The 14,890-nt window shown below is 39.4% G+C and overlaps 2 protein-coding genes across 4 annotated transcripts; one reads left to right on the top strand and one right to left on the bottom strand.

Moving 5' to 3' along the window:
- Positions 1 to 304: 304 nt before the first annotated feature.
- Positions 305 to 6,540, top strand: LOC121295091 (protein PML-like). 3 transcript variants are annotated; one of them, XM_041219420.1, is made up of 8 exons: positions 305 to 610; positions 1,985 to 2,458; positions 2,688 to 3,271; positions 3,420 to 3,460; positions 4,002 to 4,176; positions 4,518 to 4,570; positions 4,982 to 5,126; positions 5,480 to 6,540. In XM_041219420.1, exons 2-8 carry the CDS (start codon positions 1,989 to 1,991, stop codon positions 6,187 to 6,189), a joined length of 2,178 nt encoding a protein of 725 aa, XP_041075354.1. In that variant the 5' UTR covers positions 305 to 610; positions 1,985 to 1,988; the 3' UTR covers positions 6,190 to 6,540. The 3 variants fall into 3 exon arrangements, with proteins under 3 accessions (XP_041075354.1, XP_041075355.1, XP_041075356.1); XM_041219421.1 differs by having other exon boundaries at positions 306 to 610; positions 3,420 to 3,445; XM_041219422.1 differs by lacking the exon at positions 3,420 to 3,460 and having other exon boundaries at positions 306 to 610; positions 2,688 to 3,261.
- A 1,256-nt stretch (positions 6,541 to 7,796) lies between these two features.
- LOC121294382 (mannose-6-phosphate isomerase-like) lies at positions 7,797 to 14,549 on the bottom strand. Its single transcript, XM_041218012.1, has 8 exons — positions 14,464 to 14,549; positions 13,362 to 13,489; positions 12,247 to 12,447; positions 11,535 to 11,676; positions 10,942 to 11,121; positions 10,125 to 10,298; positions 9,623 to 9,831; positions 7,797 to 9,138 (listed from the first exon to the last, which is right to left on the bottom strand). Exons 1-8 carry the CDS (start codon positions 14,477 to 14,479, stop codon positions 8,920 to 8,922), a joined length of 1,269 nt encoding a protein of 422 aa, XP_041073946.1. The 5' UTR covers positions 14,480 to 14,549; the 3' UTR covers positions 7,797 to 8,919.
- Positions 14,550 to 14,890: the final 341 nt, after the last annotated feature.

Here is a 14,890-nt window from a genome sequence, read left to right as displayed (position 1 = left end):
AGGATTTAAATAGCTCAGATAAATAATGCATGCCATTGTATTCTCTTAGTTAAGTTTTACATAAGCTTTACTCACAGTACAGAAAGTATGACCTTAGTACCACATAGGTATTACATAATAATACCGTTAGTTGATGTTTCTTGATTGGTACAACTTTTGTATTATGTGTTGTTCATCATATAAAACAAATGTTTTCAATAATTTGGCGTCTTGTTGGTGTGAATGCAGGGGTCGACTGAAAACACTTGTCACAGTCTGTATAATAAAATTAATGATGTTACGAAAATGGCAAAGGTAACAAACAGCTTAAACTGAGGCGATTAGAGGGCAAGTTCATTTGGAGACAATATAGTGGTGTGACTCAAAAAAGAACGAAAGGTATCTAGGTGTGCCGCGGCAGAGAAAAGGTTGGGAACCAGCAGTTACAGTCAGGGTGGGAGCCAGTAGTTACAGGCACTATTTCCACTGAAAAGGCGCATAATTTTACTGCTGTGACGTAAATTTAACAAATCGAAACTGAAATTTTGACACTGGGCTGAAAAAGAAACTGGCCTCAACCATCCGACTTGGAAAAAAAAAAAAAAACACACACTTTTGTTTATCAAATTTGGTAAGTTCATGTTTTTGTTGTTGTTATTGAAGATGGTAGGAAACATGTTGTTCTGTATTTAAAGACATTGATCTCAAAATGATATGTGTGTTTATTTTATTTAAGAAAGCAATGGGATGTAGCGTTTTCATAAGCAATGCAAACTCACAAAGGTTTTTAGAGAAACGGTTCTCAGTAATTGGTCAGCTAGCAATGATATGTACTGCACAGTGTTGACAGCACCCCCAACCCGCGCTAATGTTACCTAATGTAAGAAGACATTTCTTTTTTAGTATCAGAGCGCGAGTTCCTGTTTTTGTAATTGCAGGTACTATATCTGTAATCTCACATAGGCTTGTGAAATGCTCAGTATGTAGTGATTTAATCTAAGTATCACGGAAATCCAACGTTAAAGAATATGAAGCACATCAAAATCATATTGCAGCAGATTCGTGTTAATTACATAGTCGTGTGCCTAAACGTTTTATGCAGTTATCAGTAACGTGTACAGTGTATTCTATTACAGGTACATTTCATTTTTGTATGCCCGATTGTAATTGTATACAATTGTGAAGCCCATTTCTTTTAAATTTACAAATATGTTCTTTTAATCGTATATTCAGGTTAAATGCATAAAACTCACAAGGAATCCACTGCATGTGCATTTTCATAAGAAAGGAGCTTTACTTTTTTAAGTTACCAGGAATATAAAATTATCAGGTGTGCATCTAATTGCGCGTTATCAATAAATACATCTAAGAAAAAACTAGTTTCAGACAGAAAAATTTCTCACCTCCAGATTGCCCTGAGCAGAAACGTAAAACCTCTGATCTGGAGGGAAAATATCTGATCTGACATTTTAATTTAAGATTTAAATGCACAAAACTAGAAAATGTAATAAATACTAAGGCGGTTGCACTAATCAATTCAAGTGATTGAACTGAGTCACCTGACAGTGGACACATACATTATCCAACACAATGGAGACTGTGTTTATTTTCTAGTTAGTTTAAATTTTCTTAAGGTTAGTTTAGCTACAGGGACACTAGTATCAGTGTTTCTCTGATGGTTGCTCAGCTATAACTCTGGGTGAAATATATAGATAGATAGATAGATAGATAGATATGTGTGTATGTGTGTGTATCTATCTATCTATCTATCTATCTATCTATATATATATATATATATATATATATATATATATATATATATATATATATATATATAGATAGATAGATAGATAGATAGATAGATAGATGTGTGTGTGTGTGTGTGTATATATATATATATATATATATATATATATATATATATATATATATATATATATATATATATTATTATTATTATTATTATTATTATTATTATTATTATTATTATTTTAATTATTTATAGGATCATGGCCCTAAATTCAGACAAGTTCCTGCAGTGTGGTGTCTGCTCTTGTAGCATCACTTCTCCCAAGCTGCTCTCCTGCCTGCACAGCTTCTGTCAGACATGTTTGAGAGATCAGGGCGGGTCTCACGTTGTCACCTGCCCCACCTGCCACCAGCCCACCGAGAAGGCTGAGGTGAAGGACAACAAGCTTTTATCTGACCTGCAAAGCAAACTGGACATCCTGAGGCAGATAGGCAGGGTTGGTTACCTGTCCTGCTCTTGCTGTAATGCCTCGGCGGGGTCCATGTGCTTCGAGTGCGAAAAGTTTCTGTGCCAGAAGTGTTTTGAAGCCCACCAGGTGTTCATAGCGAAGGACAGTCACTTAGTGGAGAGCTTGGAGTCCCTGAAAGTGATGAGCTCTCAGGAATTCCTGGCCACTGCTCGGAAGAAGAGGCAGCCCTACTGCCCCAACCACGACAAAGAGACAATCAGGTGAGAATACATTTAAGATCTTATAGTGCTGTGGCAGAATGAGTGGACTGCTCTGAAGCCAAAGTGAAAATATAACACTTGTTTCATCTACTCTGTATTATATTTTTGAGTGGCTTTTATATGCTTTTCATGTCTTGTGATTAATGCTATTGCAGATCCTATTGTCTAATGGAATTATGTTTTTTCCTGCAATTCAATGCATTTATTATTGTGTTTGTATTCCTTTTAGTATCTTCTGTCGAACCTGTGCCAAGTCCATTTGCACCACTTGCACTGTACTGATGCACAAGCCTCCCGATCATGAGTACAGGGACATCAAGCAAGAGGCCCAAGAGCAGAAGGATAATCTTCATAAAATGTGCACTAAGCTGTGTAAGAAGGAGGATGCCTTCAAAGACATCTTGAAGAAGCTGTTGAATCTGAAGGGCGACCATCAGTCCCAAAAAAAGGAGCTAGAAGAACAGATCAAGGTGTCAGTGAAAGAAGCCGTGAGGAAGTTGGAGCAGAAAGGAGAAGACCTGTTGAAAGAGCTGGAGGGAATTTACAAGGGCATGGATGCCAAGATGAGCAAGAAGCTGCTTCACATGGAGGATGTGCAGAAGAGAATTGAAGGCAGCAAGGATCTGGTGGAGAAAATGATCAAGTATGCCACTGATGAAGAAGTGATGGAGATGCAGGCGTTTGTGAAATCGTCTCTGCAGCAGCTCCAGAGAAGTAAGCCTGGGAATGCAAACACACTGGACTTCACAGTAGAGTTTAAGAAAACTGACCTGGAGCAACTCAACCTATTGGGCAGCCTAATGGTGAGTAAAGGTGAGTATTGTTTAATAAAAATTATGTCAATCAATCCAATTACTTTCAAAGTATTTTTATTTCCTAGTATTTCACAATGGAAATTAGGTTTGTAAAGCTCATGGTTGCCAACTGAATTTATATATATTTTTCTTGTTTTATTCTTTAGATATTGCTACAGGAACAAATTTGGAGGCAAGTTGCATTGTAGTAAGAACATGTATTTTGTTTCTTTCAGTATGTGTTTTGTGAGTAATGTGCTTATAAAAGTGGAGCAAGTAAAGATTGTACTTTAGGTTATGGAATTGTGGCTCTTGAATGATTGTTTCAAAGTAAGGGACTGCTACATGTACAAATACCTGCCTGTTCTGTTTTTTCTGTCATTATTTTTCATTGTTTGCAACTAGTCAAGCTCAAACAGCATTCAGACAGGTCTATGTATTGGATATTTAGTATTTAAGGTTTCACTAGTACTGTTGTATGGACAGAACTTAACCTTCTGTTTACCACAACCCAGCAACCCCTTCCAGTCTTCTCACAGGTCCACCACAACCCAACAACCCCTTCCAGTCTTCTCATGGGTCCACCACAACACAACTACCCCTTCCAGTCTTCTCACAGCACCATTCTTCTCACAGTCCAGTATTACTCTCTCTCAGGCCAGTTTGACTAATCTTGACACCCATGACTTACAGTGTTGAGGTTTATGTGTTAAACATTGTTTTCTGTTTGTTCTTTGATAACCCTGAAGACTTCAACACCGATAAAGACTAAAAGAGAGAGGCAGGATGATGAAGACATTAAACCTGGAACATCTTTAGCCTCTGAACCACCACCTAAGCGCCCTTACACACCTTCCCTTGAAAAGCCAGGTTTCAGTCCAGCTTCACTGAATGCTTTACCTCCTAATGTTGGGCAACAAAGTGGTAAGTGTTCATGAAAGGGTAGGTCCATTTAAAACTGTTGTTCTTGACTGGTTATACTTGTCAAGTGATGGGCTATTTAACTACAAGCCCTTGTGGCCAAGAACACGTTATAGTCAGTGGATTTAATATTTTGCTATATGTTTCTCTTAATATGTGGTCAATGGTATTTGACGCAAAAAAAAAAGTTCTTTCTACAATGAGTCCTGTTGGTGTTTCAGTGATCAACAGCTTTGACATTGATACTTGACTGAGCCACCATTCCCAATTTGTAGTGTAAATGAGGACTAATTGGGCATTATCTTTCAGACCTAAACATATTTTTCTTTACTAAAAATTAACAGATGATTCCCTACTGGATTACAATGATGATGACTGTGAAGAGACACAATCTGGGGTAAGTATATATAATGGACATTTACAAAGGATTGTACTCTGAAGTGTCATTTTTAAATAACTAGAGCAGAGGTCTCCAACCCTGGTCCTGGAAAGCTACTGTGGCTGCTGGTTTTCGTTTCAACCAATCTCTGTTACCTAATTGCACCAATTATTGGCTTAATTAGTCAAGATTAACAGGTGTTCCAGATCTTTAGCCACTGATGATGTAAAGACACCTAGAAAACCTGCTGGATAGGGGATCTCCAGGTCCAGGGTTGGAGACCCCTTAACTGGAGAATATCTGAACGGCCTGGAATTCAATTCCTCAGATATTTGTTCCTATTTAACAGTTGTTTTTCTCCTTTCTAAATGAGAATTTGGAAGAAATAGCTTTTGGAATGTAGCTCATTGTCTTTGCTGTTTTCAAAAGACCTCTGATATGCTGAATAGTGGCGAGGAGAATGATGGGGATATGAGTGCCTCCCAGTCACACCTGAACAGCTCTTTCTTCAAACCCAACCTCAACATAGAAACCTGCACCCTTGTGTTTTTTGACTTGGAGACCACTGGACAAGGTACAGTATTTAATTCCTTTATTTACTTATTTACTGTATAGCTGTGGTCAAATTTAAGCTATAGCACATCTATAATATGCCTTGAAGGTGTCATTTTTATAACCTCCGACTGCCGAAGGTAGTAGCCCTTATAAAAAACGTTTACTGCATGGTGGTGATAATATTTACTATGATGCTGTTTAAATCAACTGTATAAAACTGTAGTATTTTAGGGCAGTCTAGTTACATTTTATATTATTTTGCATGTCTAATTTCCCACACCAGCTACAAAAACTACATCATGGAAAATGTAAACAATGGATTGGGAGTAGAGAAAAAGTAATTCACCAGTGCTTTATTTGTCTTCTATTCAGAACGCGCACCTGATATTATCCAGCTGTCTGCTATCGGCCAAGACAAGATTTTTAACATCTCCATACGACATTCCCAGCATTTCAGAGGATCTCTCTTCCATCTGGTTCAAACCAAGACCCGCACTGAGGCCCTGACGGCCTTCCTGGCCTTCCTCCGCGCGCTGGTTCAGCCTACAATACTAGTAGGGCACAACATCTGGAAGAACAAGTGCCCCATTCTGTGTAGGCATCTTGATGAACTCGGCCTGAAAGATCAGTTGCAGGAGTCAGTGTCCGGCTTTCTGGACACTGAATCTTTGGCTAGAGACAACTTAAAAGGCAAAGACATCAAGAAGTTTTCCCAGCAGGATCTGGCAAAGGTGTTGCTCAAAAAATCATATCCAGCGCACAACACTTTAGCAGCCGTCAGAAATTTGCAGGAGCTCTACCAATCCTTACGCCCTGCACAAGAGAAGCACCTGTTCTCCCTTGTTCAGTTGGAAGCTCACATTTCTCTGCAGCCTCTAGTCTTGGCGATGGCTGTCACTAAACCCTCAGCTCAGACACTGGCTCAACAGGGTATCAGTTTAGAGACCATGAAGCGAGCATATCAGGAAGATCCTAAAAAGGGCTTGAAGCATTTGTTGAGACATCTGCTCAATGAGCTGGGTCCCAGCAAACTTTCTACAATCGTCAGAAACGCACAGACCTTTTTTTTTAATCAAAGCTAGAGCAATAGAGATGGGTAATTAGATGTTTGTTTCAGGGTTAGTGAAAGTGATTTCAGACACAGTCAATACATTGAATAAAGGTTTATTAACTTATGATAACTAGTTTCACTGCCATGGTACAAACATTTTAATCATTCCATTAAAATTTTTGTTAAATTAAATAAAGAGAGCAAATACTCCAATGCAGTGATAACATACAGATTTAGACAGGAAATGTGTAGCAGTGTATGACTGTGGGCTGTCAGTTTCAGAAATAGCACTGCCAACCCTTATGCAAGTTTCCCATAGTAAAAGTAAAGAATTCTAGGGGTATGGTAAAGCATATTAATAAACGTGACAAACCAGGGTAAACTATTGTAATTGCACAGTATAACCATGGGAAAAGCATGGAAAAACAGCAAAAATACTGTGGTAAACTTTTATAAAGGAAATCCTGATCGCTCAGAAATATGTAAAGAAATATTAGTTTATGTGTTTTGTACATTTTTTAAGTGTTAGGGTTATTGTTTTAGGTATTTAAACCCTAAACCTGCAATTCTCAGTATTCAGAAGTAGTGCCCTCTTCAGTAACACAGTTTCCTAGAATTAACGCGGGCTGAATCTCTACTAAACTCCAACTCTCACTTCTTATTGTATATGGCCTGGAGCTCCCCAGTCATTTCTAGCAGACTCGTGTACAGGTATGTCCATCCCTCCATCCATTATCTGTAACCGCTTAATCCTATAGAGTTCCGGTGAGCCAGAGCCTAACCCGGCAGACACAGGGTGCAAGGCAGGACTAAAACATGGATGGGACGTCAGTCCATCGCAGGGCAATTAAGGGGCAATTTAGAGAGGCTAATCCACCTAGCCAGCATGTCTTTGGATTGGAAACCGGACTACCCGGCGAAAACTGATGCGAACACAGGGAAACATGCAAACTCCACACAGACAGACCCGAGCCCGGAATCGAACCCAGGTCATGGGTTTCACATTTGAACGGTTTACTGTTGAGATCAATTGCATTGACCCCAGGATCTAGTGCAAAACAATTCTGACATTTAATAACAGCAATAGATTAGAATAACACAATATGGTTGGTGTAACACTACAATTGGTTTTATGTTTGATTTAATTTTGTATGGTACTATATTTACAAAAATTTAGAAAAACCAAAAAAAAAAAAAAAAAAAAAACTATAGAATTTTGGGATGCATAATACTTTTAATAAAATATTTTCTTTGAGTGAAATTTCTGCGTGCTGTTTTTTTGTTTGTTTAATGTCTTTGAATTACGGCTGCCCATAAATAGACAAGAAAATATAGTTTGTCAAGAAAAGATTGTTTGAAGTGTTTTTGTCCTGTTTGACAATTTCTTTCTTTCTTGATTTAATAATGCTATTTCTTGCTGCTTCTCTTGCCAGCCCCCCGTTGAAATAAGATATATCTCAAGGGTTCTGTCCTGGTTAAATAAATACATTTGAAGCTGATGGAGCCAACAGAGGTAACCTTGTTCTTCTGTCACTGGAGTTTCCATAGCAGTCCAGACTTTACTATGTCATGCCTTTGAGTGGAGTTGCTAAGAGGCAGAGAGACATGTTAAATAAATAAATCAGGAGAAGAAACAAATGCATTACTCATTAGATATTTATTAAAGGTTTTACAAACATAAACGTTCATACACTATTTGTTTGACAAACAAACCCATGCTGGTATGCATACCGGTTCAGTGGACCTGTCCATCTTCCATTCTTAGCATTCTTAATAGTTAAATTAAAATATGTTTTCAGACTTGCCTACAACAATGTATCCAAAGTATCCCTGTGGTTTCAGATATTCAACCATGTACCTGTCTGAATGGACTAGTTTATAAAATACTGAAGTCTTAGCATGTGTCACAAATAAACAATATGTTTAGTAATGAAAGGTCTTTATCATAAGTACTGACATCCATTCAGTGAATCTTAAAATTTGGCACAACCTCCTTTGGATTTACCACAGCTTCTAGACAACTTGTGAAAACTTTTAAAATTTGGCACAACCTGCTCTGGATTTACCGCAGCTTCTAGATAACTTGTGAATACTTTTTACACTTGTTTGAGGATCACACCGCGATTTTAAACCTAATCAAGCAATGCTAAATTGTATGCAATGTTAAAATATGGTAACAAGTATAACTTAATAATTTATTCTGATATCACTGAGATGCAAACATATCATCCAGAGTATTTAATGTTATTTCACATTCATGTACACAACTGGGGGGTGGGGGGGGGACATGACAGCAGGGCATGGTGCCTCACCATGTGTAGGCACTGACAATAGGGTACTGCAGCTGCCCTAACCTTCGTCTTTCCTGAGTGCTAAGACAGAACTGCTGTTACAAAGAAGAAATTTTTGTAAGAGTCCACTAGAATTAAACTAATGTTTATTTTTGATTTTGTTTACATGTGCTTCAAGGAGTGAAACTACTGTTGGATTCACTAAACATCCCCTCAAAATGCATTGGGACCAATTAACTTGTCACATTGTCCCAAAAGCACTTAAAAACTGTGTGTCAATCCAGCATTAATGAACTCAATATTCCACTCCTGTTCACTTTGCACAACCTGGTTTTATTTCCCTCTCTTTTTTTCTTTAATTATTTTTTTTTTTTTTAAGGATGACAAAAGTTACAGTGTCTAGGTAGTTTCCGGCCCAGTTCTAAGACCAGTCTATTGCTACGTAGTCCCAGACCTGGTGTTCCCTGGACCTACAACAGGCAGCAGGCCCGGAAGAGCAGCATGCCTGCGGGTGAGGTGATGTGCAGAGACACGCTCTCGCTGGCGGAGATGAAGAGCACTGAGCCGCTCTTAATGCTCATCTCTGAGAGGCCTGCTGTAGAGGCACCGGTGGCCTCTCCCTGCACCACCAGCAGGATGCTGGCAGAGTCAATGGGGGACACTGTGTACTGCTTCACCGACGTAGGGACCTGCAAGGCACAAGAGCCCCCGTTAGAGGTGCTAACTGCACACACCACATTAAGAGGCGCAAGGCTTTTACATTTCTTTTATGTCCAATTAATTTACTCCAACATTTATGTTCATCATCTACTTACCGAGCACAAGGACTGAAGATCACTGTTAAGCATTATTTTCTTCTGGCGAACCTAAGCAATGGATGCATCCAAGCTACTGATCCCTGGAGGCCCAGCCTTGGCTAGTGTCTCTGCCTCGGCTTTTCAGATGCCTGACCAGTAAAGGTTACTGAAGCACAGTGAAATTAACTATCCCCAGGCCAATGGATTGCTCCCTGTGGGCCCGCAGTCAAGATCATAAACTCAGCACAACCAGGACTCAATTCAGCAAGCTCTCATTACTGGATAAACCACAGGGGACACTGTCACACTTCATTAGAGGAAACTTTTTTTTTTTTTTTTTTATTGGAAAAGGCAATGTATTCATGTAGTGGGTTACCTGTATCTTAATGACAGTGAAGTCTGGGACAGGGGGGTCGTACATGAAAAGAAAGGGATCGCAAGGGTCCCGGGACACAGGGAAGATTTTAGAGCTGGCTGGAGCTGGAGTGTAGCTCAGCATCTCACAAAGGGTGTTGACGTCAATGTACTTGGGAGTCAGGCCTGCTCGCACTGTGTTGTCGGAACATGCCATGCACTCGATGCAGTCTGCAAAAGAGAAGAACAGCAGAACACTGTTAACCTCAGTGTGTGTGTCCAGAAAATATCAGCGACATGATCTGTGGCACACATTACTGTTTAAATGTGCTGTCCCCACTCGCAACTGCTTACTCTAGTATCCTAATAAACCACACTATCTATGCTATTTATAACACTTGTTTCAGAATCTTCATCTACAAGGCTTCTTCCCACAGTGTGTCCTAAACAGGATTAAATTACTGGCGAGTGTAAAAGCTTTGAAAATCCTAGTAAAGTTTTCGGAGGGCAACGTTAGTTCTCACCTCCAAACAGGTAAGCATGAGGCTCGTTGGCTCCCAGGAACATGGCCTCTCCTGGTTCCAACTTTACCATGTTCAGGAAGTAGATGGAGAAGCAGCCGATGTCACCCGGAAACTGGGAGTGTAACCGTAGCAACAATTCTCCATTACTTCCGGTTGTATCTTTCCCGGCGGCCGCTAGAAGTAGAGAAAGAAGAGTTACAAGGGCTCTTGAAATGTACCAAGAAGGTCTGAATTCAAAAGGGGAAAATGCAGAAAACCCTCAAAAACATAGCAGGAATCTTATTTTATTTGATACCCCCTGGAAGTTTCCTTTAACTATATCAATTAGAAACACCAATGACCTGCTCAACAATAATATAACTTATTATCACTATTTTAAATAAAAACAAAACAAAATGTGTCTAACGCAATTCATTGTTATACCACTAGGTGTCAGTATTTCCTAACAAATCTGTCACCAGTCTGGCAACACTGCTTAAACTGTTTTTCGAGAGTTTTGAGTTTACACACTTTCCTGTTAAAATCTCTGAGCAATGGCGCGTCATCTTTCATCCATATGTTTTACATGCTTTCTATAAATCTGTAATAACTACATTAATAATGCAACAGGCAAAACGTCACAGGATCAAGAGAGGACCTTGGATAAGATCTCTGTAGTATAATCGGCACCAAAAATATCTATAATAATATTTACTGTCGCTACTGGGTCAATTAATATTTACTGGGTCAACTAATACATAAGTTGTGTATTGTGATATACGACAAACAGCTACCTGTAGCCCACCACATGTAACACAGCGAGACAGTCAGCACACACCTTCCTCCGAGACTCTTTTGACCAGAATGTTAAGCTGGTTGACAAACACCTTCTTCTCGCAGTTCATCATCCTAGTGAAGCACTTCTTCAGGGCTCCGGGCACTCTGAGGAGGTCTTCCACACTGCTCTGCAGCTCCTCCGCTGCCGCGTTCCCAACCAGGGCGAGGAACTCGGGGACCTCTGCAAAAGCACAGCACAGCACAGCACATTGGAAACTCACACACTTGGAACATGTTTTGTAAGTGAGATCATTTTTACATTTGTTTTATATTCCACACTGATCTACATAGAACAAAAAGTAATATTTTAAAATAGATTTGTTTCAGGTGAAGTTTTATTTCCTAGACCTGTTTACAGGTCTACCAGGTTGAAAGAGTTCATATAAAAACACTTCTCAGAAATCTTTTCTTACAATTTCATTTGTAATAGGGAAATTTCAGAGAGAAAATAACAGCATAAAACCACAAAAGCAAGAAACAGCAAGTCCGCCACTCATTCCTGCAAACAAAGTAGTTCGTTCTGTGATGGTACAATGGTTTGATTCCTTTGTGAAAACTACACTACAAACAGCATAACACTTCTCCAGAGCTTACTTTTTAGAAATTCTCCAATCTCCTCCACAGGCCGGAAGCCACAGAGCCCCTCAAAGGGGGTGAGTGCGATGGCCATTTCAGGTTTGTGATTGCTGTCAGGGTAATGCTCAGGGAACTGAGTGTGGAGCCTTGCTGCTAACTCCTGCAGAAAAATAAAAAGGAGAAAACAGAAAAACAATATATAGGGCTAAATAAAAAGCCATGCTATCCAAATCATATAACTGATACACAAAAGGCACATAGTTTCTGTAAGTTTCTGTTTTTAATTGTTAACAACTCTCAGTCAATCAATGGCCAAGTGTCCACTGATCCATTCCAGACTTTGTGATGAATGTAAAGTGGTGCAAGGTTTCAAGCAGGAAACTTGTCATTCACCTCTAAATATGATCATATGATTGGCAGGAAAATCCTTGCAACCATCATGTCAACCTTCAGTCAGTGGCAGCTACCAATAGTATTCCAGCCAGTTCCATTTAAACATCTCTTTAAAGCCAGTGTCAGGCTCCAAGTTTACCTCCTCCTCTCCAGTCTCCACCTAATGTTTGGCCTTGTCAGGCACCGGTTGACAGATTTTGATAAAATTCTGAACGAACACCGTGCCTGCAAAGGTGAGGCTGAGCTCCAAACCCAAGCAAGTCACTCTGCTGTGACAGATGCTCATGTCAACTGTCTTTCCTCAATAAAACTTATTGTACTGCAGTGTAGTGCTTACCCTGTTGGGATGAGCTTGGATGGAGAGCGCAATGTTGACAGACAAGACTTTGAACAGGAAGGGCAGCTGGCCCTGGAAAGCATCCTTGACCTTCGACCCTAAGCAGCCAGGATGATCCGCTATCCATTGCCCCAGTGTCTTCTGGGAAATCCGGTTATCTCGGATGACGGCATCTCCTTTGGGATGGGCACCCATCCACAACTGGTCGAGAGAGGGGGGGAGGAAGGCGAAAAGATTTACAAAATTAGAGGACAGCCCTGGCTTTATAAAGCTCTTTCCACTACCGAGATCTCTGTTCTTGAAACTGCACACAGTTCCAATGATTATCCTTCCCTGCTACTCCAAGCTGGTGTAAAAGGATCTCAGCAGATGGCTCCAGGGTCATGAGGGCTTGTCCATTAATCCATTCCACTATAATCCCCCAAATCTCAGCTTCCGAGCTATGTTAGTTTAAGGACTACTGAGTTTTCAGTGAACCCATGCAAGTCCGTATAGGGTTTAAATTGTAATAATACGTCAGTGTACTTAAGCAGGGGGTTCATAGCTGCACAATGTAGCATAAACTGTGTGAGACATCTCAATCTCCTTTAATACAGTGGACACATGTACTCTGTGAGACTGTCAGTTTCTATGGGCTAATCGTGACCTCTTCATATCAGATCTAATTTTGCATGCAGAAAAGAGAATTCTGCTCAGCTCCTCTGTACTAAGAGAAGCTTTAATGACCCCTGCACAACCTTGATAAAGAACAACTCATTCACACGAAATCCCTTTCAAGCAGTAAGCCAATTACTGGGCAGAGGATAGCGCTAAGTGATTAGACCAAATATTGTCTGGTTATATGGGCCCGATTAGCACTAATCTTTAACTAATATTACCTTAGGAAAGGTCTGTAAACTAACTGTATCAGCCCTATTTTAAAGTAATTGCAAATGCAAAGCCACATTTTAGGTTGCAATAAACAACTCTGTTACACGAAGGAGCAGTTAAAATTACAGTATTGTTATAAATTTGTTTAGACCAAATTATCACACATTTTTTGTAAAAGCAATAAACAATAATTACTGGAAGTTTTCTAAACAACTTACTGTAACAGCCATTTAAAATACCATTACCTCTGCATAGGGTTTGTCTTCTTCAATCACAGCCAATGGATCTCCACTAACGACAAGCTTGGCCACCTCACTGTCTAACCCCACCTTCCCCCAGGCGTACTTCTGTACCACACAGGACAGAGGAAACACTGTGGGAACAGCACAAACTGTTATGACTGAACCTCATTAACTGCTAGTTTCAAAGACCCTGATTAGGACTAATCTTGGACTACCTAGTGTTGTTAGGTAGATGAGTGCTAGAAATGGATTCAGCATAAAAACCCCTAATGTATTAAAAACGTTAAAGAGATATGTACTACAGTGTCGTGAGGGAGGTTAGCTCCAAATCACTAAACTATGATGGGACATATATAAGGAACTGTGGGTAAAGAGGGGAAAACATATTCAAGAGCTCTGAAAACATTGTACAAGCAAAATAAATGACACAATAAAAAACTCTTACGCTGATAGCTTAACCCCTTCATGCATGACGACCTCTGGTGGCAATGAATATAAAAATAAAAAAAAAAACACAACTATTCTAGTTTTTATATGGGGACACATTGAAGACGCACATGTATAATACTTATATGCGTGTAGGTATGAGATAGTGTGTTAAGAAAAAAATGTCAATTAAAAATATTTATTTTGCGTCTAAAACTACTTGAAATGTTTTTTGTTCTGTTATTTTCGATATGTCACGCATGAAAGGGTTAAAAACTGCACTTTGTATTGGCAGCCAGCTACTGCACCAACATCGTTTTTTTCATTCCATCACATCCCCGAAGTTTACTGAAACACATTATTTTTGCGAAAAACAGTATTGCTCCGGTGACGGTTAAATGAACATTTCCCCCATTGTTTTACTTTTTTTTTTTTTCCCAAAAGAATACAACAATCTCGACACAGAATATGAAACACTTAATAATTTCGCATCCGTACTGTAGCGATGCAGTGTAGTACTATAAAGCATTTTGTTGAACACATGAAAATAATATTAAAGCTTTTACAGTGGCCGTTACTTTCTATCGACTTGTTAATTACATAACAGTTTCTTTGCATGTCACCAGAGCTCGTTGTTATAGGTTTAAATGCAATATAATAGCTGCTGAATGATTCTGACCTCTTACTTCCTCCATTGTTGCAGTGGGTTGGCACGTCAGCTCCGCAGACGTCAGAAAAGCTAACGCGCCCAAAACGTTGCGTGTTACAGCTGTTTTATTTTTGGCAGCGAGTGACATTAGAGCAGCAGTACTGAGCATGTACAAAAATAGAATTCACAATTTTGTAGTTTAAAATAAGGCAGCCACAAGGTTTTAGCTGTAGCATAAGCATTGTCACTCCATCGTTGTTGAGGTGAAAAAGTGTGTAAGTGCAATAGAACGATCCATATATTTATGAAGACAACATATTGTAATAATGAACTGTAAAATTCTCCTTTTACTGTATGTAGAAAGAACCCTAAAAAACAACCTTTGTTTTGTTTTTTTCAAATTTAAAATCGAATTGCGTAGAGAGGCATTTTAACTAGCAGAATACCAGGTGTGATA

Source organism: Polyodon spathula, chromosome 19 (assembly GCF_017654505.1).
Source record: "Polyodon spathula isolate WHYD16114869_AA chromosome 19, ASM1765450v1, whole genome shotgun sequence".
Lineage (NCBI taxonomy): Eukaryota > Metazoa > Chordata > Actinopteri > Acipenseriformes > Polyodontidae > Polyodon > Polyodon spathula.
Note: the sequence above shows the minus strand (reverse complement) of the source record. Positions and strands in the feature narration are given on the sequence as shown.

Bases quoted from the DNA above. Each gene is read 5' to 3' on its own strand.
- LOC121294382 (XM_041218012.1), bottom strand. The intron at 10,299-10,941 runs GTGTGTGCTGAC...CTCTACTTCTAG, and splicing joins CAAAAGAGTCTCGGAGGAAG to CGGCCGCCGGGAAAGATACA. The intron at 9,832-10,124 runs GTGAGAACTAAC...TCTCTTTTGCAG, and splicing joins TCATGCTTACCTGTTTGGAG to ACTGCATCGAGTGCATGGCA.
- LOC121295091 (XM_041219420.1), top strand. From the start codon at position 1,989: ATGGCCCTAAATTCAGACAAGTTCCTGCAGTGTGGTGTCTGCTCTTGT. The intron at 3,272-3,419 runs GTGAGTATTGTT...TTTATTCTTTAG, and splicing joins CAGCCTAATGGTGAGTAAAG to ATATTGCTACAGGAACAAAT. The intron at 5,127-5,479 runs GTACAGTATTTA...TCTTCTATTCAG, and splicing joins CTTGGAGACCACTGGACAAG to AACGCGCACCTGATATTATC.